At 36.1% G+C, this 27,286-nt stretch overlaps 1 protein-coding gene across 7 annotated transcripts in view; it reads right to left on the bottom strand.

Annotated features, from left to right (window-relative positions):
• The window catches only part of ASXL2 (ASXL transcriptional regulator 2), a 147,173-nt gene that overhangs the window by 29,777 nt on the left and 90,110 nt on the right, over positions 1 to 27,286 (bottom strand). For 3 of the 7 annotated variants that reach the window (XM_057741182.1, XM_057741187.1, XM_057741184.1), the window contains 5 exons: positions 23,634 to 23,742; positions 20,192 to 20,342; positions 6,418 to 6,533; positions 2,500 to 2,629; positions 1,573 to 1,716 (listed from right to left, as the gene is read on the bottom strand). In XM_057741182.1, coding sequence (XP_057597165.1) covers positions 1,573 to 1,716; positions 2,500 to 2,629; positions 6,418 to 6,533; positions 20,192 to 20,342; positions 23,634 to 23,742 — 650 coding nt within the window. Of the gene's footprint in view, positions 1 to 1,572; positions 1,717 to 2,499; positions 2,630 to 6,417; positions 6,534 to 6,618; positions 6,705 to 17,457; positions 18,660 to 20,191; positions 20,343 to 23,633; positions 23,743 to 27,286 lie in introns of those variants that run through there. The other 4 variants (XM_057741183.1, XM_057741186.1, XM_057741188.1 and 1 more) reach the window with 4 other exon arrangements.

Below are 27,286 nucleotides of genomic sequence, written 5' to 3'. Positions count from 1 at the left end.
CTCCGTGGCATGTGGAATCTTCCCAGAGCAGGGCTCAAACCTGTGTCCCCTGCATTGGCAGGCAGATTCTTAACCACTGCGCCACCTAGGAAGTCCGGAACAGGCTTCTTTATGTTCATGTTTGTTGATAAAAATCATATACTTTCAGTCTGGAATCTGTGGCTTTCAATTCTACCGAATTTTCTTGTATTATTTCTCTTATTTACCACCCTTTCAATTTCTGTTCTTTCTTTCTGATACTCCCTACTATTTAAGACATTGGAGAGCCCAGACTGATGTTTCTACTTTCTTACTTCTCTCTCCTTTTGAACCTCTCCTTTGACCTATGTTGTGGGAAATTTCTTCACCTCTTTCAGTATTTCTATTACAATTTTTAAATTTCTGCTACCATATTATTTAATATCCTGGAACTCTTTATTTTCTAATTTTTAAAACTGTATCCTGTCCTCTCATGGATGCAGTATCATCCATTCTTTCTGTGGATATTATAGTTCTTACAGTTATTTGTTTAAAGTTTTCTCCTTCCTGAATTGCCTGCTTCTCCTGAGTCTATATTTCAGATTCTCTCCTGACAGAGGTTTTCTTCAAAGATGATCCTTAGTAACCACAAGTGAAAGAAAGGCACTAAAAAGGTTGACTGAAAATTTTGGGTGCCTGGGTACGTCTTGTAGACTGGTGAGCTCCACAGACGTATGATCAAGATGATCTCTTTTAGTTGGGAATCTACAAATTTGCCTGCAGATTTTTTTTCTGCGGCTATTCAATTTCTTTAGGTACCATCCCCCAATCTCCTGATGAAGCATAAGAGGGGAGGATGAACAAAGTAATGGAGGCAAAAACACACCTCACTACTAACATTCTGGAAACCAAGCAAGCAGGAGGATCACTATTCAGTATTTGTATTTTACTTGATCTCCCTGATTCCAGTATATTGCCTCATTATGTGTCCTCAGCTATGTGTACTGTCTCTGAATTTCAAGTCTATATGGTTTAATTTCACCTCAAAATAAACCTCCTGTCTTCTGCTAGGCTGAGGCATCAAACTGCTTATTAACTTTCAAAGAAGGTTCTTCGTTTCAACCCTATGCTTCATCTTTCTCTACTATGATACATGCTATCTCCAATTCTTAAACCTTTCTGGTACTCTACAGGCTTAGGTGTCTTGCTTACTACTGGCATCTGCTCCTCAGCTCTGTGAAAAACTCCATCCAGTTTTTAATCTTTCAAAATTGGTTAATATTGCCTGTCCATCTGTTGTCTCCTTGTTTTCTTCACCAATCTTCTGTATTTCCATATTCTCATTTCAGTGGGATTTTAGAAGCAGGAAATGGGTTTCAGTTTGCCATGTTTAATTATAAGCCCTTCTACCTATTTGTACCCAGAGATAAAATGTACATAATGCTAGATAAAGAAACCTTTTGTCAGAAAGAGAAATAAACCACAAAATGGCTAATAATAGATCTTATACTGAAATGAAATTTGATAGGCAGGATAGGAAGAACATGAAAATAGTCAAAAGCTCAAAGGTGAACAGGAAGTAGCAAGCCAAGCAGCTGATGTAAATTAACTTACTTGTGTGAAGCCTGTCAGACCTCTGGAATGACTTCTTTCCCAGGCTTAGCAAAGGATTTTCCACTTTAACTGAAGAAGAAAAGCTAGAGTTTGAGTTTTGAGGGCTAGTTGACTGTCCATCAGATTGCTTTCCTTCCCATACTGCTAGGGGAAAAAATATATAAAAGACTGGTGACCCTAAGGGTATAGACAGAAACTAAACAATCAAATGAACGATTAAATCACGCAACGCTAACGAAAGGAGTTATGTATGAGAAAACGGACCCTGCAAATGTGTTCTGAGTCTGAGAATTAGGAGTCAAAAAGTAAAATAAAATCCCTTTCCTCCTCCCAGCACACTATACTTGCTTCTGGTGGTAAATTTCCTTCCTAACAAAAATGCGAAGTTCTGCAAGACACAGTTTAAATCTGGCAAACCCATATAATCAGCTGGCATCAAACTAAATTGTGTAATAAAATACAAAGCCTGTATCTAGACCAGTTTAAATTCAAAACAAAACAACAACAACAAATCCAAAGGCCTGTGGATATGTTCAATGGAAACTCAAATGTATAATGAATTCTTAGGAAAACCTTTTATTTTTAAAGGAGAGAATTGGTGAAGAGTTCAGTGTGAGCATCTTGGAAACATCAGCTTTATAAGGTTACTAATTAGAGGCTTCCAAATGTTATTAGGTGAGACATACTGGAAGTTAGCCATTGATCTTATTCTAACATGCAAATCCCAATGATGTATTTTTTAGTAACAGTATGATTACTCTGAATAAATTTTCCCCCTTTACGCTAGAAGGATTTCTACTGACGATCTGGCAGTATAAGGATTATATAAATAGAGTAAGTTAAAAATAAATGATATAGTATACGAATTTGGTATACAAAAATACTGGAAAAAGAAACTTTTACAGAAAAGACACTCAGTCTGCCTACCAGGTTTGGCAGGTACAGAGTCACTGGCTGCTTTGACAGTCTTCAGGGAGAGATGCTGGTTGGAGGAGATAGACATGCTTGGTCTGCATTGCTGCTGCTGCTGCTTCTTTTGCTGTTGTTGTTTTAGAGCCTATAAAGAGAAAACTGACTGTAAGAAACAAAACAAATCAGCTTTTAGAAATAAAAAAAAAATGACTTCTTTTCAAGTGGTGAGGAGTATGCTGACTATCTAATTTCTCAGAAATCTATCAAAGTAAACAAAAACCTAAACTAATTAAACACAAGGCCTAAATGATCCTTAAGAGTTTGGATTTTTTCTTTTTAACCAATGTTCTTCTTTAAATAAATGTGAGAAATCATCATAACATTTTTTAGAGCTTAAAAATCACCAGTAAGCCATGGACTTCTCATACTTGTAACTTGTAGTAGCAGAAAATTAGATGTTTTCAGTCATTCTGAAAACAGAATTCTAAGCCCTGCACCAAGAAGAGTCCTATTTGCATCAATTTTATGTAGAAATGTAAATATTTAGGTTATGTATGTTTCAGAGGTGCTGCATTTGAACAAAAGGTTGTAAAATAACTACTTGAGTTTGATCTCGTGTAAGAGCAATAAGATTTGGCCCAATGACCAAATAAATCTCAGCAATTTATAGCAATGCAGTAAACTGAAGGGAAGGAAGATTAGAAAACACCAGGTCTAAGAACAGTGTGAGTCCTTCCAGCTACTTCAGAATATTTTAAGTTCTATGATGTTCTTAGTTTACAAAATATACTAAACTATTTAGAATGCACAGAAAGACAAATAGCTTCCCAGATTTTAATCATAAAGATATATAAAGGCTACTTTTAAACTCAAGGGTTTAAAAAAAAAGACAAACTAAGAAAGTAAAACTACGTTTCAGGAAAAAGTTGAACATCTATGACTTCACTAAAATGCTAGTTTAAGCTTTAACCTGAAAGATCGTCATCTAGAAAGTGTGGAATAACTGCCTACTTGTCTCCCATTCCCTCTTCACAATATGGTTTTCGCCTTTTTACGTTCACATCGACCTCTGGCTATGCCATACAGGCACAGTGGCAGCACCTGATCTCCTTGATCTAAGCTGTCAGTGGAGAAGGAAACTGAGAGAGTCAGTTATCTGGCTTACATTCATCTACAACATTTATAATAGGTGAGGCAGAAGCATAATGCCAGTGTTGTCTGATCACTGATTACAGCTTGTCTCTCATTCTTTGTAATCAGAACAGAAAATGTTTGTAGGCTTCCTGTGTGGCAGCCTCTAGTATTCATTCCTTTCTATTCACAGTATCTAGGCCATTTTAGGTTAAAGCAAAATTTAATAGAACCACTTGATCTTGATCTATCTGCTATGATCATGTAAATTCAGATATATGATGAAAACAAAATAACTTACAGCCTCCCTGTTTAAGAACTGTACTCAGTTCTCCCCTCCCTCCGTAGTTGATAAACCCCGTTCCTCATTCTTTTTTAAAATTAAACAACAACAACAAAACCTTCACTGTGGTAAAGGATAACTTATACTAAAGTAAGTTTTCTCACCTAATAATATGAAAAACATATACTGGAGGCAAGGCCTTATTTTACATACTAACAATCTAATTTATATAATTTCTTTAAAGAAAACACAGTATTTGACTCCTGAGATTACAGGAAAATAATACAGAGTAGTATATATGTCATGAATAAGCTAACAAGTTTTAATAAAATATCTGCCTTCTCCTTGTGGAAAAGAAGCATCTTATACTTCTTAAACTCTTGTAAAGAAGGTACAAAAATACAAGCGATGCAGGATACCCAGGCAGACTGTAATTAATCTTATCAAATTTTTGGACCTTTTTTTTTATACTTTATTGCTCCTTATTGGAATATAATTGCTTTACACTGTTGTGCCAGTTTTTGCTGTACATCAAAGTGAATCAGCTGTATTTATACATATATCCCCATATCCCCTTCCTCCTGTGGACATCTTTTAATAAAAGCACTTTTGGTTTAAACACTTTAAGACCTACTTATTTTTTAAAATTTTATCTACTTATCTATCTACTTATCTGTTTATCTATGTCTGTCTGTCTCTCTAGGCCGTGCTATCTATCTATCTATCTATCTATCTATCTATCTATCTATCTATCTATCTATCTATGTCGTGCTGCATGGCTTATGGGGATCTTAGTTCCCCAACCAGGGATTAAACCTGGGTTCTGGCAGTGAAAGCGCCAAGTCCTAACCACTGGACTGCCAGGGAACGCCCTAAAATTTTAATTAAACAGTTATGACATGAATACATTTTTACCATTTAATTCAAACATAAAGCTAAACGCTCTTTGACCACCACAGTCATCAGAGATAAAACACAGTAATCAATTTATGTTTCCTCACTGAGCTTTTTTTACACTTACATTATATGTGTGTGTTTATGTGTATATACATATTCATGTTTCCATTAAAAATATACTATTGTTCTGGTGTGTACATGGGTATGTGTATATTTTTAATGAGTGTTGTAACACAACTTGGTTTTAAAGATTAATTATAGTGTGGTGATGTTTCCATGTCTATGCCTTAATTATAAAGTAAACTTTTAATCCTGTATAATCTTCTAGCATACAGATATGCCACAGTTTATTAAGGAATTTCTATACATATAGGATATGCATATGTATATATAAATCCATTTGCAAGTTTTTGCTATTACAAACTTTAATGCAAACATTTTTCTGTGTGTGTATGTATGTAAGTGTGTGTGAATACATGCATTTTTCTAAGATAAGTTCCCAAACTACTTAGTCATGGGGTACGTGCACTTAAAATTTTAATAAATATCATAAAATTTCTTTCCAAAGTAGCTATAATAATTTATATTCCACCAGCAAAGAACAAGTAGTCATTTTCCCACATACCTCACAGTGCTTGTGCTTGATGTTATAATTAAGCTCTATTATATATACCAATCTGAGGATAAAAGTAGTCTGTCCTTAATTATGAGTCAAATTTAAATTTATTGATAATTTGCATTTCAAAAAAATCAAAAGCAAGTTCTCTGAAAAGCCCAAGAAAATAGTTGGCAAATAACACGGAGAAAAAAGAAGACACATTACAAATAAACAACACTGACGAATAAAAGAGAAATATAAAAAAATCCTATGTACAACTTCATACCAATATTTGGGGGGAAAAAATCAAGTGAAACGGAGCATTTTCTAAGAAAAATAAATTTCCAAAATTGGCTCAAAAAATCAGAAAAATCAAGAGACCAGTAGTAGTAGATGAAACTGAAATCCTAGGCAAACAGCTGTAAAAGTGAGATTTGCAGAAGTTTCAGGGAAAAATACTTTCTATGATTTTTTCTAAAAATCAGAAAAATATAGAGAGCTATACAATTTATTTTAGATGCTAAATAAGCACAATCCTGATTCCAAAAGTGCACAAGGATGGTACAAGAAAATAACAAAATTCAAGCTAAAATCTTAAAAAAGAAAATTCCTAATATATTAAAAATTATGTAACAAACTTATAGGGTTTATTCCAGACAGCTGACAATACATTAACACTAGGAAGTCTAGCCCTGGAATTCTATATATTGGTTGACTTAAAAAGAAAAGCTACTTGATCATCTTCATAAATGCTGAAGAAATGCAACCTGAAAAATTCTATACCTTACTCATAATTACGCCCCCACACCGCTAACTGGAAACTAATGAGGAACTTTTAAAATGTGATAAAAAGAGTACCTACCATAAACCTATAATACAGAGGCGCATAAATTATTAAATACAAATTGGGAAACTGTACAAAATTTCTCCTTAACGTCCTTTCAAGAAATTTTTATTGACTGCCAGAATCATGCATTTTTAATGTAGGAGATTATACTTCTGATAAACAGAATAGCATGATTACCTGCTTTAGTGCCTTCTTGCTGTGCTTCTGTGACGGAGAAATGACTTTACCTGCTGGAATGGTGGGTGATGGGCAGCCTGACTGAGGAGAGGATGGCTGTGACAGTCTAGACGATACTGGGGATGGGGAGAATGACAATGAAAAGTTTTGTTATCAGAGTTGATATCAAGCACCATTCCTTCCCCAATCATATGCTGCTACCTGTATTAAGAACTGTGACCCAACACTTTGGGGAAGGATCTTCTTTTTGGAGTTCTACTGCAAACAGCCTCCCTTTTCAGTTTATTTCCTCAGAAAGCTCTAGTGAAGGATGATAGGATGGGGAAGGGATGGGTGTTAGTATTCGTTACTTTCCATTCTTTAGGTTTTCAATAGAACTGACTGAAGAAGCAGGAAACAATGTAAATCATGAGTCATCAACTAAGATAAAACTCAGAAAAGATGCTAAAGCCTGTTGGACAGTATGTACGTTCTTAATGTAAATCTAATAACAACATGATATTGTGGAAGGGCCCTGGGTTCCAGTTTTCCCTATCTTTAAAATGAAGGCAATAATGCCATTCCACCTCAAACACTCTACCATAGCTTTAATTTTTATGTTCCCTCATCTCTTATATCAAGTTTTAGGTCTACCTGTGTGAAAGGGTACTTTAGGATTTCGCTGATGGAATTGGTGTAGGTTTGCACAGGATGTGACCACTCTCTACTTCACCATTAGCTGTTTTATGCCTCATCAGAGCTGAGTCAAACCTTAATATTATGTGACTGAGGGTTTTCCCTTCAAGGGCCTATACCTCTTATAACAAATGGCAATTAGATCTTTATGTTCTATAAAGTTCAACAGTGTATTACTTACGATATAAGATAACAAAGAAATTGCTGATTCAGACCCCTTGATAATAAAAATAATAAAATAATAATCACTACTGCTAGTGATGACTCTCGAAGAGTCCCATGTTACTAACGCTTTCTCCTCTCAAACTAACTGGACTGAAAGGGCGTGGATAGCAAAATGGCATCTCAAGGTATGGCTAACAAGCCTTAAAATACCATATAAAGTATGCTGGTAGGTAGCTACCTGACACAGAAATGTAGAAGCATGGTTCACATAAGTTTTGGAGTATGGCATTTCAGTGGACACTCAGATGTTCTAAAAAAGGAATGCACAGTAGACAACATTTAAAGAGGACAACAGTGGACAATATCGAGACGATCTATCAGAGTTAGCTTTAGCTTTGTATCCCAACCCTTATAATAAGGTTTATATATGGGAAAGAACAGACATACATTAAGTGTGGTGTTAAAAAAAAAAAAGTTCATTGTAATATACAATTCAAAAAATGGAGCTGGATAATTCTTGAGATGGTTAAGAAACAACAACAACAAAAAACCCATATCCTAGTGTTCTTAGATGTTTCCCAATTTTTAAAAATAAGTTTCACTAAGATGTAATTTATATACTATTCAATTCACCTTAAGTGTAAAATTCAGTGGCTTTTAATATATTTGCAAAGTTGTGTAACCATTGTAACAATCAATTTTCATCACCCACTAAAAAACTCTGTGCTGGTTAGCTGTCAATCCTTTATCTCCTAACCTACTCCCCTAGTCCTAGGCAATCACCAATCCATTTTTTTCCCTATGCACTTGCCTATTCTGGACCTTTCATAATGATGGTATCATACAACAGGCGCTGTTTTGTGACTGGCTCTTTTTTACTTAGCATGCGTTGAAGACCCATCTCTGTTAGAGCATGCATCAATGTCTTCTTCCTTTTTATCATCGAATAATATTCTATTGTATGCATATGCCACATTTTGTCATTCATTAGCTGATGGACATTTGAGCTGCTTCCGCTTTTTGGCCATTATGAACACCAGTTAGCAGGATTTTGCGTTGGACATATGTTTTCAATTCTCCTGGGTTCACACCTAAAAGTGGAATTGATGTTGTTGTTGTTGTTGTTTTCAGTAACTTTATGTTTAAACTCTTTTTAAGGAAGTGCTAAACTGACTGCCAAGATGGCTGCACCATTTTTACAATTCACCAGAAATGTACGAGGCTTCTAATTTCTCCACATCCTCATCAACACTTGCTACTGTCTGTCTTTTTGATTTTACCAATGTTTTTAAAGGGATATCATGAAAATAAAGCTAACAACTACTAATATTAACATTTACTTTCTTTTTAATGGTTTGCAGAAATCTGAGAATATTCATGTTCTCACCTGCCCCAATAACTGTCTGAAAATAAACAGAAAAAAAACAAACAAACCTAAATGACCCATTAAAGAAAACAGAACTCTACTTTGTAGCCTGGAAAAGAGACAATAAAGCTATCTGTAATTACCAGGGCAAACTCTTTGGAATGTTTCCCTTTAAAGCAAATGTCCTTTCTAACAAATGAATTCATGAACGCATCTCAAAGCCAACTGAAATAAATCAAGAAAATTCCAGGACCCACCAATGAGGAACACCTCCCAGAGTTGACTTAATGCCAAGTACTGGTCTCACAACTTCAATGAAACTTAAACTTCACTCTAACTTTTAAATATTAAAGGTTCAGAACTACAAACAGCAAACAAGATTTAAACACATGTTGAGAAACTCATCTCTTTTAATTCTTTTTAGTGTCTTCACTGTCTCCAAGACATATAACTTTATTAGAGCAACCATGAATTAAACATCATCTATGTGCCTAATGCTGTGCTAGGTTCATTTGAACAGAATTTCACTGAACTCTTATAACTACCCTCTAAGATGGGTACAACTTCTCTTTCTACCCCCACCCAATCTCCTCCAATTCTACCCTCTGAGAAAACGAAATAATACAGTTAGGTTGGCAGTGCTGTTGACATCTTCCTATGCAAATAAAAATATGAAAAAATTTCAAGGATATGTATTTATACATAAATAAACATAAACATCTGCATATTGTGATGGTATTATCTAAATTTTCCCTATCTGGAAATTTAATTAGCCTGACAAAGGACACAGCTAGTAAAGGGCACAACCTTTGTACAGTCTCAGAATGAGTACTTGTAGTGAGCTAAGTGGTGGCCACCAAGAGTCATGTCCATGTCCTAACCCCAGAACCCGAACTGTTACGTTATTTGGAAAAGGAGTCCTGGCAGATGTAATTAAGGATTTTGAGATAAGCAGATTGCCCTGGATTATCCCAGTGGGCCTTAAATCGAATGAGAAGTGACCTTAGACACAGAGGAGAAGGCCATATGAAGACAGAGGCAGTGACTGGAGGAAGTGGCCACAAGGCAAGCATGCCAGCAACCACCAGAAACTAGAAAATACACAGAACAGATTTCTCCCTCAGAGTCTTGTGTAGGGAGTGCAGCCCTGCTGACACCTTGACTTCAGACTTCTGGCCTCTAGAACTGTGAGAAAATAAATTTCTGTTGTTTTAAGGCTCCTGGTTTGCAGTAATTTGTTACAGCAGCCTCAGAAAAGTAATATAGCACTTAAAACTGATTTTATTTTTTTAAGTATCATTATCAACTCAGATGTTTACATATTTGAAATGTTGAAATCTTTAGCAATTACTACAAATTTGGCACTCAAATTGTGCCCTTTTGGGGTAGTGGCAGCTCCTTCAAGTTGTAAACCATCTTCGGGACATGGCCCCAGCAGTATCCAACTACTTCCTCGCTATCTGGCACAGAAAGAGTCCTAGGCAAATCTTGCATAATTTTTCTGCCCAGACTTGGAGCACCCACTTCTCCAATGAGACCTTATACCTTTTTATTGAAAACGATATTAAAACACTGCACATTAGGTGTGCTTGATGCTACCTGGTTACCACTCGTTCTAGAACTTTTCAGTGATTAGAAAAAAAATAATTTTTTCAAAGGAGAAAATTAAACAAATTCATGCATAGATACCAAACTGGAATTTATGAGTACAGGACTGTCACTTAACTTTTCTGATTTTATATTTCTATTGCTTTTTCTTCCCCGATAATCCTGGATTCTAATAACATCACTGTAATCTTAACTTGTTTTCTATTACAGATCTAATTTCAAAGAAACTGAACCAATATAATTACTGAAAAGAACACTACTGAAGGCAGTTTAAGATTTCTTTGCGTCTGGTCTCCCACACCTAAGATATATCCTATAGTAACTTACCTATGTCGTTATGTTCAAATTTGACATATACTTGAGTTTAAGTTGTTTGATATTTCTAGAAAGTGCATTTAAAATTTTTAATTGTTTTAATTATATAAAGCTATAAAACAAGCTACTTTCATATAAGTCTAGTTTCCTCCCCAGTCTACACAACTTTATTACTACCTCCTTTCCCTTATAGGAAATAATTTATACTAGTTTTTATCCTTCCATTGTTTATTATTTGCATTTTTATTTTGGTGAAAACACTGTGTGTGTGTGTATTTTTTTTAATATGTTAACTCATTTCTTCAAGCAAAAAAAAAAAAAAAAAATCAGGTACTAGAAACTGTCCACACTCTTGATTTTTAAAATATAATCAATATAACATACCCTGAAGAACAGAACATAGAGATCTTCCTTTTAAAACCTGTATAAAACTCCACTGTGCAGATGTACCATAATTTCTTCAACTGGACTCTGATGAGTATTTTTGGTAATTCCTAGTCTCTTGTTCTTATTACTACAATGTCGTAACCAGTGGTTTCCAAGGTGCTGTATCAAGAACAAAACCTTCACTATCTAAAAATCTGTTAGAAATGCAAATTACTAGATTCCAGCCCAGATCTACTGAACCAGAAACTCTGAAGGTGGGACCTAGAAATCTGGTCATAATAAGGTCTCCAGGTGATTCTGATTCATGTTCAACTATACTATATACCAAGAAACAGTTTTCAAAAGTGGTTGTACCAATTTATACCCCTACCGGCAATACATGAGAGTTCCAACATAATTTACCACATTAACAGAATAAAGGAAAAAGTATATCTACGTAAATAGTAGATGAAACAATTGATAAAATTCAACATCTGTTCATTATAAAATCTCTTAAGACTACAAATAGAAACTAACTTCATCTAATAAAGAATGTCTATAATAACCTACTTCCGTCAAATTCATTCTTAAAATGGCATAATATTTAAAACTTTACCTTATAAATATAGAGAATGATAAGAATGACTGATGTTACCACTTCTATGTCACTCTTTACTGGAATCCCTAGCCAGCATAACACGGCAAAAAAATAAAATTGTGACTACCCATAAATCACATGTTTGTGTATGTGGACAATCCTAAGAATAAATCTATATATAAACCAGTAGGGACTTCCCTGGTGGTGCAGTGGTTAAGAATCCGCCTGCCAATGCAGGGGACACAGGTTTGATCCCTGATCCAGGAAGATCCCACATGCTGCGGAGCAACTAAGCCTGTGTGCCACAATTACTGAGCCTGTGCTCTAGAGCCCATGAGCCGAAACTATTGAACCCTCAAGCCACAGCTACTGAAGCCCGAGTGCCAAGAGTCTGTGCTCCGCAATAAGAGAAGCCACTGCACTGAGAAGCCCATGCACCGCAATGAAGAGCAGCCCCCACTCACTGCAACTAGAGAAAGCCTGTTTGCAGCAACAAAGACCCAATGCAGCCAATAAATAAATAAATAAACTGTTTTTTAAAAAAGTAGATTAAAAAATAATTTAGGGACTTCCCTGGTGATCCAGTGGTAAAGAAAGGTAAAGAACCTGCCTTACAGTGCAGGGGACGTGGGTTTGACCTCTGGTCAGGAAACTAAGTTTCCACATGCCACGGGGCAACAAGCCCATGCCACAATGACTGAGCTCACACACCTCAACTACAGAGCCTGCATGTTGCACACTACAGAGCCCACGCACTCTGGAACCCACATGCCACAACTACAGAGGCCATGTCCCTGGAGCCTGTGTACCACAACCAGAGAAGAGAAAACCTGCATGCCACAACGAGAGGGAAGCCTACACGTCACAGCGAAAGATCCCACACGCTCAACAAAGATTCCGCATGCCACAACTAAGACCCGACACAATCAAAGATAAATCAAATAAAAAAATTTTTTTAAATATTCAAAAATAATAATTTAGCAATGTTGCTGGATATAGTATCAGTGTTGGGAAAGGCAATCCACCCCATCCCTCAGTGTTGCTACAAGTACTTGCTGGGCATGCCAAGGATGCAAGTCCCTGAATGCTCTTTACCTGGGTTGTATTTACAGTCAGCAACTTTGAGAGAAGGCAATAACTCTTCCCGAAGTAGGCTTCTTCCACTTACTATTTAAAAGCATTGAAAGGAAGACAGAGAGTTGGCCAACAGGCACATGAAAAGATGCTCAACATCACTGACCATCAGAGATATGCAAATCAAAACCATAATGATTTATCATCTCACAGCTGTCATAAAGGCTATCATCAAAAAGACAACAAATAACAAGTAACAAGTGCTGACGAGGACGTGGAGAAAAGGGAACCCTCATGTACTGGTGGTGGGAATATAAACTGGTGCAGCCGCTATGGAAAAATAGCAAAAAGATTCCTCAAAAAATTAAAAATAGAACTACAACATGATCCAGCAGTTCCACTCCTGGGTATTTATCCAAACAAAAACAATTAGGAAAGATATATGTACCCTATGTGCACTGTGACATTATTGATAACAGCCAAGATATGGAAGCAACCTAAGTGCTCACCAATATATGAATGCATAAAGAAGACGTGATACGTACGTACGAACGTACACACACACACAACATGGGATGTTACTCAGCAATAAAAAAGAATGATCTTGCCATGTGTGGCAACAATGATAGATCCAGAGGGCATTATAATAAATGAAGTCAAAAGGACAAAGACAAATGCTGTATGATTTCACTTATATGTGGAACCTAAAAAACAAAACAAATGAACAAGCAAAACTAAACAGAAACAGAATGGGAATTCCCTGGCAGTCCAGTGGTTAGGACCTGGCACTTTCACTGCCGGGGCCCAGGTTTAATCCCTGGTTGGGGAACTAAGATCCTGCAAGTCGTGCATTGTACCCAAAAAACAAACAAACAAACTACAAACCCCAGAAAAAGACCCACAGATACAGAGAACAAACGGGTGGTTGCCAGAGGGGAGGGTGGTGAGGGGAAGAGAAAAATAGGTAAGGCAGATTAAGAGGTAAGAACTTTGTTACAAAATAAATGTCACAGGTACATAATATACCGTATGGGGAATACAGTCAATAATGGTGTAATATCTTTGTATGGTGACAGGATAACTAGACTCAATCATGCTTATCATTTTGAAATACAGAAATATCGAAGCACTATGATTTGTACCAGGAACTAACATAGTACTGTGGGTCAACTGTACTTCAAAAACAAACAAACCTATAGAAAAAAATGTCAGATCTGTGATTACCATGGGTGGAGAGGTTGGAGGAACCGATGAAGGTAGTCAAAAGGTACAAACTTTCAGTTAGAAGATAAATAAGTACTAGGGATGTAATGTACAACACGATAAATGTAATTAACACTGCTGTATGTTATATTTGAAAATTAAGAGATTATACCCTAGGGACTTCCTAGGTGGCACAGTGGTTAAGAATCTGCCTGCCAATGCAGGGTTCGATCCCTGCTCCAGGAAGATCCCACATGCCGCAGAGCAATTAAGCCCGTGCGCCACAACAATTGAGCCTGCGCTTTAGAGCCTGTGAGCCACAACTATTGAGCCCATGTGCTGCAATTACTGAAGGCCACGCACCTAGAGCCCGTGCTCCGCAACAAGGGAAGCCACAGCAATGAGGAGCCCGCGCGCCACAACAGAGAGTAGCCCCCGCTCGCCACAACTAGAGAAAGCCCGCGTGCAGCAATAAAGACCCAACACAGCCAATAAATAGATAAGCAAATAAAAAATTAAAAAAAAAAACAGTATACCCTAAGAGTTCTCATCACAAGGAAAAAAATTTTTAATTTCTTTAATTTTGTATCTATTTCAATATATGAGATGATGGATATTCACTAAACTTGTAATCATTTCACGACATATGTAAGTCAAATCATTAGGCTGTACACCTTAAACATATGCAATGTTGTACGTCAATTATATCTCAATAAAAATGGAGGGGAGGAAGGGAAGGAGGGAGGGAGGAATTGAACCCCTCAACCTTGGTGTTCCTTGGCTAAGATACAAACCCATTGCATGAGTAGCATGCACCTGGGCCCATTATCTCATCAACCCTGCAAGACTTGGAGATAAAGAGGAACCAACACAACAAATATGCTATGTTGGGACTTTCCTTGGTGGCGTAGTGGATAGGACTCTGCGCTCCCAATGCAGGGGGCCTGGGTTTGATCCCTGGTCAGGGAACTAGATCCCACGTGCCTGCTGCAACTAAGAGTTTGCATGCCACAACTAAGGAGCCTGCCGCAACTAAGGCCTGGCACAACCAAATAAATAAATAAATAAATAAATATTTTTTAAGAAAAATGCTATGTTCACACTGCTTGCCCTGCTGTGAGTAATAAAGTCCTTTTTCTTTGACCCAGGAGTTTTTGTATCTTCTGTCAACATGCATGAATTCAATACAAGGCTAACTTGTTGGGCATACAAAAAGGATAGAATCTTAAACCCTTCACAGACATTGACAATCCACTTATAAAAATTAACTATATGCTTTGTTTTGTTTTTGGTTTTGGTTTTTTGGCCACACTGCACAGCTTGTGGGATCTTAGTTCCCCGACCAGGGATCAAACCCGTGCCCCCTGAAGTGGAAGTGTGGAGTCCTAATCACTGGACTGCCAGGGAAGTCCCTATATGAATTTTTATATATCAGCAATAAACAATCATGAAATGGAAAAAATTTAAAGTCATTTATGATAGAATAAAAAATGTGAAGGAATAAATCTAATAAAAGATGTATAAGACCACTACAAAGAAAATTATATGACATTAACGAAAGAAAACTGCAGAAAATGCAGTAATATCACTTTCATAGACTGAAAGGCTTAAAAATGTAAATGGAGCCCAAACTGAAGTATAGTTTTAATGCAATCCCAATCAAAATCCTAGCAGGTTAATGGGAGAGGGAACATGTGAAAACTGACTAGCTGATTCTAAAATTTATATGGAAATGAGATGAGCCAAAAAGAGTCAAAAAAATCTTGAAAAACAAAGAGTTTAGAACTCTTTGGTTTTGCAAATAAACTAATGGCTTAAACAAGATTATATCCTAAACTACTAGTCCTCCAATGTGGACCACCCAACAGAGTCAAAAACACCCATTTAAGAGCTTATTTAGTGTCTGATTAGAAATAAAAAATGTCTGCTTTCATATAAACATATAGACATAACAAAAGATTAACATGTTCTAATCAAAACCACTCATTATTTGATTTAAAAACAAAAACTGTCACATGCAAAAACCAAGCAGCCACCTAGTAGAGAAATCCTCTTAAACTTAAATTTAAGTGTTTTCAGAAAAACATTTTAAACAAATTTTTATTTACTTATTTTTCTTCAGCTCTTCACTGGAATATAACTGCTTTACACTGTTGTGCCAGTTTCCGCTGTTCAACAGAGTGTATCAGCTATATGTATACATATATCCCCATATCCCCTTCCTCTTGAGCCTCCCTCCCACCCTCCCTATCCCACCCCTCTAGGTCATCACCACTCATCAAGCTGATCTCCCTGTGCTATGCGGCAGCTTCCTACTAGCCATCTATTGTACATTTGGTAGTGTTGAAACAAATTTTAGAACTGAGGCTCATTAAAGTTTTTTTTTTAAGCTCTTTATTGGAATATAATTGCTTTACAACTCTTGTACCAGCTTTTGAGGTACACCAAAGTGAATCAGCTGTATTTATACATATATCCATTGAAGTTTTACACAGTTTACTGAAATAGTTTCAGGTTGTTGGATACATATGTTCCATCCACTGAGTATAAGATCAGAAGGTACCACTTTTCAGATATATTACAGCATTGGGAATTTTCCATTTCAACAAATGATTATCATATTGAACAAGGTCAAAAGGGTAACAGACTATTCTTACTAGATGCATTTGAATTAAAAGCTTTAGTAAATAATCTCTGACTTAGTATTTTATTTTCTCCTGAAGACATTCAAGGGGACCCTCTGAAGTATCAGACTATCAGAAATAATAGAGCAGTAATATCAAAATTGAAACTGAGTTTTATACAGTTGAAGGATTAGTAGTTGAAAGACTGATAACAACTGAAGTTCCCCAAATTGTTTTCATGGTCAAAAAATAGCAATCCTTCTCTTAAGGGAGAGTTTTTATTTTCACAACAGTCTTTCTTTACAGGAATTTTATTTCCAGAAGTAACAAACCATTTTAGTTCTAAATCCCTTCTCCTTACACCAAGTGCAGTCTACTCCAAACTGGGCAGGCTGTGGCTCCTGGTTATATTCAAACAGTCCCCTAATCAAAGATGAAGAGGCCACACCTGAACAACTTCCCTTGCTTCTGGGTACCCTAACTATCCAAGCCCTAGCAGTATAGCTGACAAAGCTAAAATCTCCAACTCAGACATTAATCACCCCAGAGGAGAAAAGAGCATCTCTCCCAAAGGTCTCTCACCACATAAGTTAACTTTGCCCAAAGGAGTTTTTCTCTCCAGTATACTTTTTAAAGGTGACATTTCTGTATATAATTATTAACATTCAGTAACTTAACACATATATAAATGCTGTTAGACAGGTCTATGGTATTTTAACTCCAAACACACTATGTATCAAATTCCTGATTTAACGTAGTTCTGAACAAGCAGTAAAATTAACACTAGCTCATGTTCCTGGAAAGAATGAGTAACTCCTTATAGGTGAAAAAGCAAATTTCACTTAATTTTTTTCTTAAGACATTGTGAAAGCAGACCAAAATTTAACAAAACTTTATCAGAAGATAAAAACAATACTTTTGCAGTTGCTTCATGCTGCAATATTTATATTTTAGGGAAAAGGCAGACTTCATTTGGCTATGATCCTACAAAAAAAGCAACAGAAAAAGTTGATTTAAATCATTTTTCTGGTGTTATTCCATCTTACCTTGGCTTGGAATTCCATAAAGCTCTTCTCTGAACATTGTTTCCTGTCTGGAAATTAGGAACCAGAACTACAAACTTCTAAGTTCTTCCACTTTACACAGAAATCAATAAACTAGTTTTAACACTGGACTGAATTTCAAAGTTCTATTCTCTGTCCCTATCTAGCTAAAAGGTATACCTTTATCAAGAGAGTTTCTATCGATTTCCAACTAGAAGTATCAGTTTTGCTGTCAGAGCTCTTTATTTTTGTACATAAAAGGAAGTGGGTTTTGATACTATCTCAGTGTTCTTCCTGTCTTACAATGCATTTGAAATAAAGTGATGTCAGATTGAGAGTAAAAGCCCTCAATAAGAAAAAGGAATAGGCATACTTTGTTTGTTTTACCTTTATTAATAAGTGCAACTGAGAACTGTTTTGAAGCATGCTGCTACTATCACTGCTAACTACACGTTTTCCACTTTAATGTGCATGGACTATGAAAACATTCATAAATATATAATATAAGCCTGAAAGTTTACATTTCTATGCCTATGCCATATGCATGGCCCATGAATGAGAGAAGCACATCCTATGAGACTAAATCATTCTTCATTATTGCTAGCTTAGCATTTATCCATTTCTGAAGATTATCAGAGCTGCAAGAGTAAATGTGAATTCCACACATCCTGTGTACCTCTCATCCCACCTTCCAAACACCACATAAAGCTCATCCTATTCTCAGTTTAATAGGCTACAATCAGTAAAGACCTTTACTGAACATCTCATCTTAACGTAAACTGAGCTAAGTATTCAACATTGTGACGATTTCTAGAAGAATGAATCAGAGGCAGTTCAAAAATAATTTATGTGGACCACAATTTTGAATTTGCTATTACCTTGCTGTTAATATCTTTTATTATGCCGAGTGTGGGGCAAGGTTATGCTATTTTAATTTACCCATTAAGCTACTGACAATGGGGTTCTACTGTTATTTTAGATCCTCTTCTATCACAATACATTCACCTTAGAGATAGCCTTTCACAACCATGTAACAACCACTACTTAAAACAGCTACTGCAGCGTATGAGCTACTGAAAATCAAAGACCTCCACAATCATGATTTTGTTCCCAGTTTACTAGTTTGACCTCCTTTAATTGGTTAATTGATTTCCCTGTTTCCAGCCACATCCAGAAATTATGAATCTAGCTGTTTCTCTTGCCCGATGACTTGGCTTGGTTCCTAACCCTAGATCAACAATTCCCGAACTTAAAAAGAAAAATTTTAACTGGGGAGAAGCAGAGGAGAGACAGAGCCCTTAATACTTTTGCCTCCATCCTTTAAAAAAAAAAAAAAGTCTCGGGGGACACGAGTGGGGGGGAGTCAAGGAAGGGAGGGAATACGGGGATATGTGTATAAAAACAGATGATTGAACTTGGTGTACCCCCAAAAAAACAAACAAAAAAAAGTCTCTATTAGACTCTGAGAAATGTAAGGTCCTGGGCACACCTATTTTCACTATTGACAGGGATTACTTTAAATATATATCAAGAACACTGGCCACAGGTCCCAACCTTGCCTTGCCTTTATTCCCTCTGTTCCTAACACATGACGTCTGGGCTGCTCTCTAAGTAGTTGTGATCTTAAAGCTAAGATCCTCTGGTTTCAAAATTTGCCCAAATTTGTATGTGTAGTAGCTGTATGAGAGAACACAGATAATACCACCAATTACCGAAATTTTCTCCAGCAGTAGCACATACATTAACACAGAAATGATAATAAATCAGATGATTTTTCTGATATAGCTCAAAATCAACAGTTCTAGAGGCACTTAAAATTAATGAGTCAAGTATTCCAACAAGCATAACTCTAACTTCTAGATCCAAAGACCACTCACCAGTAACTCAAACCTAAGAGGACATCCAAGCTAGGGAAACTCTAGACGTCTATTTTGCTCTGGAATATCACTGTATCAGTCCTTATAAAGGAACCAGCATAAGCTGGCTTAAAATTTGCCCTGCCATGTATGACTAAAGTTATCAATAATTGGGGTAAAAATGATTTGCCCTCTGCAAAAAGACTCTTTAACAAGAAGCTACAAATAATTGGCAAGAACAGGTAATAAAATGTATCCTTAAGTGGAAAATTCATCCCAGGGAAGCTGCAGCGACAAAGATGTTATTCCCTAAAGAAAGTTTTTGGATAAGCTATGAAGCAGAAACCAAGCAGAAGATGAGAGCAAAGACCAGCAGACTAAATTTAGTCTTTGCCAGCAGAAATGAAAAGCATTCTTTTCCTAGTAAGGAGACAGTTGTTAGAGCAATTAAATTCTCAAATTTTAGAAGAAAGCATTAAAAAAGTAAATAAAATAAGAGCATCCTAAAAAAGGCTATGGGCAGCCAAGAGCTGAAAGTAAACCCAGGTACAACCTAGAGCCATGTTATCCAATGTGATGACCACTAGCCACATGTGGCTATTAAAATTTAAGTTAAAATAAAATTAAAAATTCAGTTCCTCTGTCACACTAGCTATATTTCAAGTGCTCAAAAGACACATGTAGCTAGTGGCTACTTTGCTGAGTTGGACAGCATAGATGTAGAACACTTCCATCACAGCAGGAAACTCCACAGGACAGCACTGATCTAACGGGTGAGGGAAGGAGACTAACTGACATGGGGTCTGGAAAAAGAGCAACTATTAACAAGGGCGTTTGTCCTACAGCATCCAGTACTTTGTCAAGGGATCAGGCAGATTTACCTTTCCTTTTCCACCTGCTCTTTTTTCCCTCCTTGTTGCTGCCACCATCACTGCTGCTGCTGCTGTTCTCAGAACTCTGGGAATCTGACTGACCATCACTGCTTTCCTCTGAACCTTCTGATAGCTCTTTCACTCCATCCGGCACATCTTTCTGAAAATGCAGGCAATCCAATTAGGATTAATCATTATCATTTCAGCAAAGAGGAATTAAATTTCTGATATGCATTGTTGTGACTTTTAATTGTGCTGATTAATTTTTAGTATTAAAGCAATAATTTCTGAATTCCCGTCATCTCTCTTCTTTGGGTCAAATTAGCTAATGTTTTCATCTATACTCAAAGATAAAAATTATACATGACAATCTTATGTAGGCATAACACAGAGGCTTAAATTAGACAAAAACTTGGTATATATAAGTCCAGGTAAATGATGAAATGTTCAGGATAAAATTTATATAATAACAATTTTTTTACATGTATGTACATCCATCATCCATGTAATACATATATTTTGTATGTATATAAGTACCATTATGTATTGTAAATTCAGTTACGTGTCTGGATAGCAAGAGACAGCACATTATTTGAATCTAATTGGTTCCAAAAATTGGTTAGTAAGTAGCAAGAGTCAAATACAAAAGGAATCATTAAAAAAAAAAAAAAAAAATCACATGAATCTTTGGTTTCTGCATTGGACAGTGAGAATGCTAATCAGAAAGGATACCTGTGTCAGCCACAGTATGTGAGAGATATAACAGGGTAGTTGTAAGATCAAGAACTAGGAAATTAAGAGTTAGTGGGGGTTTGAATTCTGGCTTTATCTTCTCCTAATTATGCAGCCTGGGTCAAAGTCTTAAACTCTCATGCCTCAGTTTCCCTGTTATAAGATGGGGTAATAGTACCTACCTTAAAAGATCATTCTATAATTAAATGAGCTAATAAATATAAAATACTTAGAACAGTGCCTGGCATATGATAAGGGCTCAATAAATATTAGCTACTATGTATTTATACAGTATATAAGACATACACATATAATTAAACACATTAGTGAATGTTATTTCTAAGTTATAAAACTATGGATAATTCTTTTTTCCTCTCAATATAGTTTTTGTTTTCCCACATAATTTATTTTTATTATCAGATAAAAAATAATCCTGACACATGACCCTCCTACCTACAACTGGCACTCCTGACATTATAGTTAAGATAGTAACCTCTGATCTATTAAGGAACTGTTTTTTCCCACTTATGTTTACACTCTAGTGCCACTTCACATGTTATACACTTTCTTAAAATACATATCCCTTATTTTTCTATCCTTCCCTTTAAAATACTTTTATAGGAAACTTTTATAGAGTTAGTTGCCAACCAGACCTCTTGATCTGTAAGTTCAACAAGTACTTTAAATACAAATATAACTATCTTCTTAAACTTGTGATCCCTCCAGGATTGACTCATGCCCCAAATCTTAGAATTGCTGCACCCCTTCTTTTACCCACTCCAAATAGTTTACATTTCTCTAATCTTCCTTGCCTCCATCTCTTTTACCACTCTCACAGTTCAGGTCAGTTATGTCTTCCAAACAATCATAACCATCATTTTGACAAGTTTTCTTGCTTTACTCTTAAGTGTACCCTACTTGAATTATCTTCCTAAACATGGATTTGATCACCCTATTCTCCCCAAAACTTCTGCCATTTCCTCAACACAGACCCACCCTCCCTCCTTCCTCTCTAACTGCTCGGTCAGGTTTTCAAAAGCCTCCAAAGTTTGTTCTTCACCTAACAATTACCCCATCCTGACTCCTTACCACAATAGCCCACACACAGATTATAGTCTGACCACTCCAATTTACTTTTATATCCATTCTGAATCCTTTTATCTGTGCCTCTGCTTAAACTATTCCCTTGTCCCGGAAGGCCCTTTCTCCCATTATTTATCTGCCAAAGTTCAACTCAAATTTTACAACTTTAAAACAACAGAAATAAAAACAAACAAAAACGTCTAGATCCCTTTATTCAAGATTAATCTTTATTTCTCTATGCTATCACAGCACTTTATAGAATAGTACATTTTGTTAGTATGCAATTATTTCAGTAATTATGTGAGCTTCAAGAGATCAGGGATCATAATTTATTCTTCTTTACAGCCTCCACAATGTCCAGTATAGAACAGGCATTTAATGAACGTTATTAACAGTATGGAAGTTCTAGAAGAGCTAAAACCTAAAAGAGACGCGGAAAGCTCCATGTGGGACTAGATTCCTGTAACCCCAGGAAGTTCAACAAGGTATTTTAAAAGGAGGTATGATGGGTAAATTAGATCTTTCTAATGTTAGTGGGCTACACGCAACCACTGAGCATAGTGATGACTATAGCCAAAGCTAAAAAGGTAAGAGGGGATAAAGTCCCACATACAGATGGACACAGTCACTGCATGCCAAGCATTAATTCTCCTTCTTCTGACAAATTCCCTTCAGGAAACAACCCTTTCCTCAATTCATCTGGCTCAAGAGGGCTTAACCACACCCTCACATCAAGGGTGATCATGAACTTAAGAGTGCTCAATCAGTGGTCTATGCATTTGGCAACTGGCGATCATTCTGGTTAGGCACATGGGCCAAGCCAAACCAATGAAGCCACTACAGAACTACTAACGGGCTCCTGCTTCAGTTCCTGAGACTCCTCTCCAAACTTAAAGCTTGCAGAGTCAGGGCTGGGAGTGAAGTCATGCACAATGAGGAGAGGGCCTGCCTGAGAATGAAGCTAAAAGAAAGCAGAGAAATCCATCCCTGAGTTTCCCTAGAATTTCCAGTTATGTGAACTAACAAATTCTCTGTTTTACTCAAACTCATCTGAGTTGGTTTTTCTGTTTGTAACTAAAAGGACACTAATACATCAAGGTCCCATTTAAGTGTATGAATTATAAATTAGCAAGCCTGTTATGGTAAAAGAACATGGGAATTCAGTCAGATCTGGGTTCATGTTCTGGTTCTGACACTATCTGGCCAACACTGGGCAAGAAAATTCAAGTTCGACTTTCTCCCTTATAATAAAGGAATAATAACCACAACTCTGAATTGTAATGGAGAATTAAATGAGAAAGTAATATAAAGCTTCAAGGTTGTATGTTGCACGGTAACACTCATTATTATTTAAATGATGTAAGGCCCTTTAAAAAGTCACTGGAAGTCAGTTTCATTTCATCCTTTCAAAATAATACTATGGCAAAGAATGAAAAATGAAGTCACTTCTCCAATCCACCAACAGACAGTTACAGGTTAATTAAAAAAAAATATTGGATACAGGGTTGAAAATTTTACCTTTTCCTTAGAGTAAGCTCTTTAAGAACAGAATTCTGCCTCTATGATGCAAGTATTATTTATATGCAGTCGCTTCCTGTTTTCGCTTTGAAAATGACTCCCTAACAAAAATATTTACCTTCAAAGTATATACTCCCATTCTACCTGGAACCTTATAGAAGATGCCCTCTTCACCTCGGGAGTTTGTGTGCAGCATTGCATTTAGGCATGCAAGAGGGGAAGTTCCACTGCCAAAAAAAAGAGAGAGAGAAAGAGAACACAATTAGCTTCTGTCTCTGAATATCCTATGTATCACTGAATTAAGATAAAATTAACTGATCAACACTAATTTGACAAAAACACATTTTATAAACTACAAAAAGTCTATAAATCTGTACAGGCTGCCATGGAGAGAATGGATATAAAATTCATTCCCAGATATCTAAAAAGAAAAAAAAAATTCTAACAATTTTCTTAATCCCAATTCAACATCTAACATTCCAGTCAAGAAAAATTTCTCTCACAGAAGTATCACAAATATATTCTGTAAAGATTCTATTTCACTTACAATTTTGTTAATACACCTCAATAAAGCTAAAATTTTTTTTAATATATTTCATTTAGGATAAGCCTTAAATGTCCACAAGTAAAACCAGGAAGAAAAAGTACACACACAGAAATAAACAATACTAATCTCCCTGAATACTGCTGCACCAGACTGAATCTGACTTATGGAATGAACATGTTTCCATGGTCTCTTTTTTAAAATTGAGATATAATCAACATATAACATTATATTAGTGTCAGGTATACAATCTAATGATTCCATAGTTGTTTATATTATAATGGTCTCTTGTATTTAGACCTATCATGAGATCACTTAAAAAGACATAAAGCAGGCTTTGTAATATTCATCTTCTATGTAGAAACGTGGTTATAAGTTTACTAATTCTAATATACATTTATCATACTCTATCTAGAGTTTTAGGTATATAATAAATTATCTGTAGAAAACATACATATATCATTTTCCTTTCTAATTGTAACCAATCTCATTTTCCTATAGTAATATAAATGGAGATATGCGGCATCCTTAAATTAAAAAAGACTAAAACAAAAACAAAAAGAATACAACTTATAATACCTGAGGGATAAGGCAACTTATTTGCACATTTCCAGATCTCCCTCTCAGTTCTCTGCTGGTACTACTCAATAACCCAAAGAAGCCTACTAGAAGAGACTGCCAGATGTCTTGGGTACCTAAGATAAGAGCTCTCTGTGGCGGAGAGCAGGGCCACTGTTTTTCGGTACTGTGAATGTGCTGAGGGTCAAAAATTGAAAAGATGGAGGACAACACCGAAAATAAAGAAAAACCTTTTGCAAAAGAAAACGATGAGTATCCCCAGGTTGATTTTCAGTTACGCAGTCAAAACCCACCAGTTTGTATCAAATAAATATATAAAAATTGCCAAGAAATTTCTGGGAAATAAACGATGGGAGATTTGCTTAAGAAGATGTTAAAATGTACTCTAAGCCACTACTACTGAAGCAACGTGTTTCTGGGACAAGACAAACAGGCAAATGTTCACTCTTATAGACTGCTGGTGGAACAAAATAGAAAATACAGAAACAGATCATAATACATGTAAAAAGTACTATCTCTGTGTAGCAGGAAGAAGAATGAGTTATGACATGGTCACCTGTGGTGAGAGTCTTTCTCTTCCCCTGAGCAGTATGAGAAAATAATACCTAAGACTTGCAGTCATATGACCATGAGGGAAGTATCTGGAATTTGGGTGGAACAACACACAGGACAGAGAAAGGAAGGACCAGGTAAGGATTACAGGGGAAAATTCAACACCCAAAAAGGCAGAGCTGAGAAAAGAGGAAAAGGGCAATTTTTTTTTTAAAGCAATATTACTTAGCCACTGTATCCAGCCTTGCCTTAAGCCAGCCCTACCTTTGGAATTTTGTTGAGGTTTTAAGTCACAAGCAACTGAAAGAGTCCTAAATAAAACAGTTTATTTAATAATTAATTAAATAATTATTTAATTCTCATAGCTTATATAAAAAACATATTCCAAATGAATTAAAGACCAAAATATAAAAAGTAGAAGGAAAACAGTATAACCTACAGGATACAGCAATCTTTCTACATAAGAGAGAAAAAACCCCAAACCACAAAAGAAACCTTAATAACTAAATAAAAATAAAAAATTCTGTGCAGGGAAAAAAATATCATTAACAAAACTACACAAAGCATACAAAGCTGGAATAAGTAACTGCAAAACAAATGGCAGACAAAAATGAGCAGTCCTAAGAGAGCTTCTTTTAGGAAAATACAAACAACCAATTAGAAAAAATGGATAAAGGATATGAACATGCAATATAAATGACCAACAGAATACACGAAAAGCTGCGCAAACTTTACAGTGGTTAAAGGAAAACAAATGAAACTGAGACACCATTGGTCAGACTCGGAGAAATCAGATCATTCAAGTCCTCGCTACCAGTACTGTACTAATGTCAGTTTCCTGGTTTTGATATTGTACTATAATTATATAAGACGTTACCATTGGAGGAAGCAGCGTGAGGTATATATAGGACTATTTTTATAATTTCCCATGAGTTTACAATTACTTTAAAAAAAAAAATGAATAGATAAAATCCATTGCTGTTAAGGTAATGGGAAAATGAGCACTCATAGACTGCTGGTGGGACTGAAAACTGCTACCCCTCTCCCCATTTCTCAATTCAGCCTTAGGAAAGTAACATATAAGTATCCAATAAAATTAAAAATATTAGGGGCCACTGATACAACAATCCCACTTCAATCTATCCTACAAAAATCAGGCCACAGAGACTTACGGACATATAAGCAAGGATTAACTCCAGCATTGTTAGAACTGTCAAAGCACTAAAATGACCTCAAAGTCAATAAGAGAATGGTTGACCATATGTTAGTAAGGTAACCAACAGGATATGAATCAATAACAGCTACATTAACAGCAAAAGGAGTGCTAAATTCCAGGAAGCATTCTGGTTAGCCCTCACAACAATCCTTTGAGGTAAGCAAAATTATTACACCATTTTTACAAATGAACAAACGAATGTACTGAGGTGTTAACTAAGCTGTTCAAGATCACACAGTGCTTAGTAAGTAGCAAAGCCAAGATTCCAGTAAGAAAGAAAAGACAAGCAGAACAGGAAAAAGACGGCTTAAAAAGAACATATAATCAAGTGAAAAGAAAACATGCTATAATCTGTAGTTCAATAACCTATCTGGTAAAGGTTTGACCCAATTTTTGGTATTCAGTTTCAATATTAAGTACCCACTCTGTTTAGTGCTGTTTATTAAGTACTCAATAAACTAGGGTCTGTGGGTTCAAAGAGGAAAGCTTTCTCAGTTCAAAGTCTAATAGGAAAGATAGACAAGGGAAAAAACTGACACAGCACGCTGTAACCACTGCTACCAATACAGACATAAGTCCACAACCCCTGACCCCAAACACTTAAGGCCAAATGTTTCAGACATAAAAATCTGTTTGAATTTGAGAAAGGCAACATGATATGCCATATACTATGTAACATCACCAGAGAGATTAGGGGCAGCAATCCCATAACCAAGCACAGTGAAACACATGAATATTCACGCTAAAGTGGGAAAAACAAAGACTACAAATAATTTCACGTCAGCTGCAAGAGAAGTGTTGTTGACAAACGAGGTCTGGTACCAAAAGGCTGAAAAAAACCTTTTCAAGCATTTTGGATTTTGGAATTATGGAATAGAGA

The sequence above is a fragment of the Hippopotamus amphibius genome, chromosome 7 (assembly GCF_030028045.1).
Source record: "Hippopotamus amphibius kiboko isolate mHipAmp2 chromosome 7, mHipAmp2.hap2, whole genome shotgun sequence".
NCBI lineage: Eukaryota > Metazoa > Chordata > Mammalia > Artiodactyla > Hippopotamidae > Hippopotamus > Hippopotamus amphibius.
This window is presented reverse-complemented; position numbering and strand designations above follow the sequence as displayed.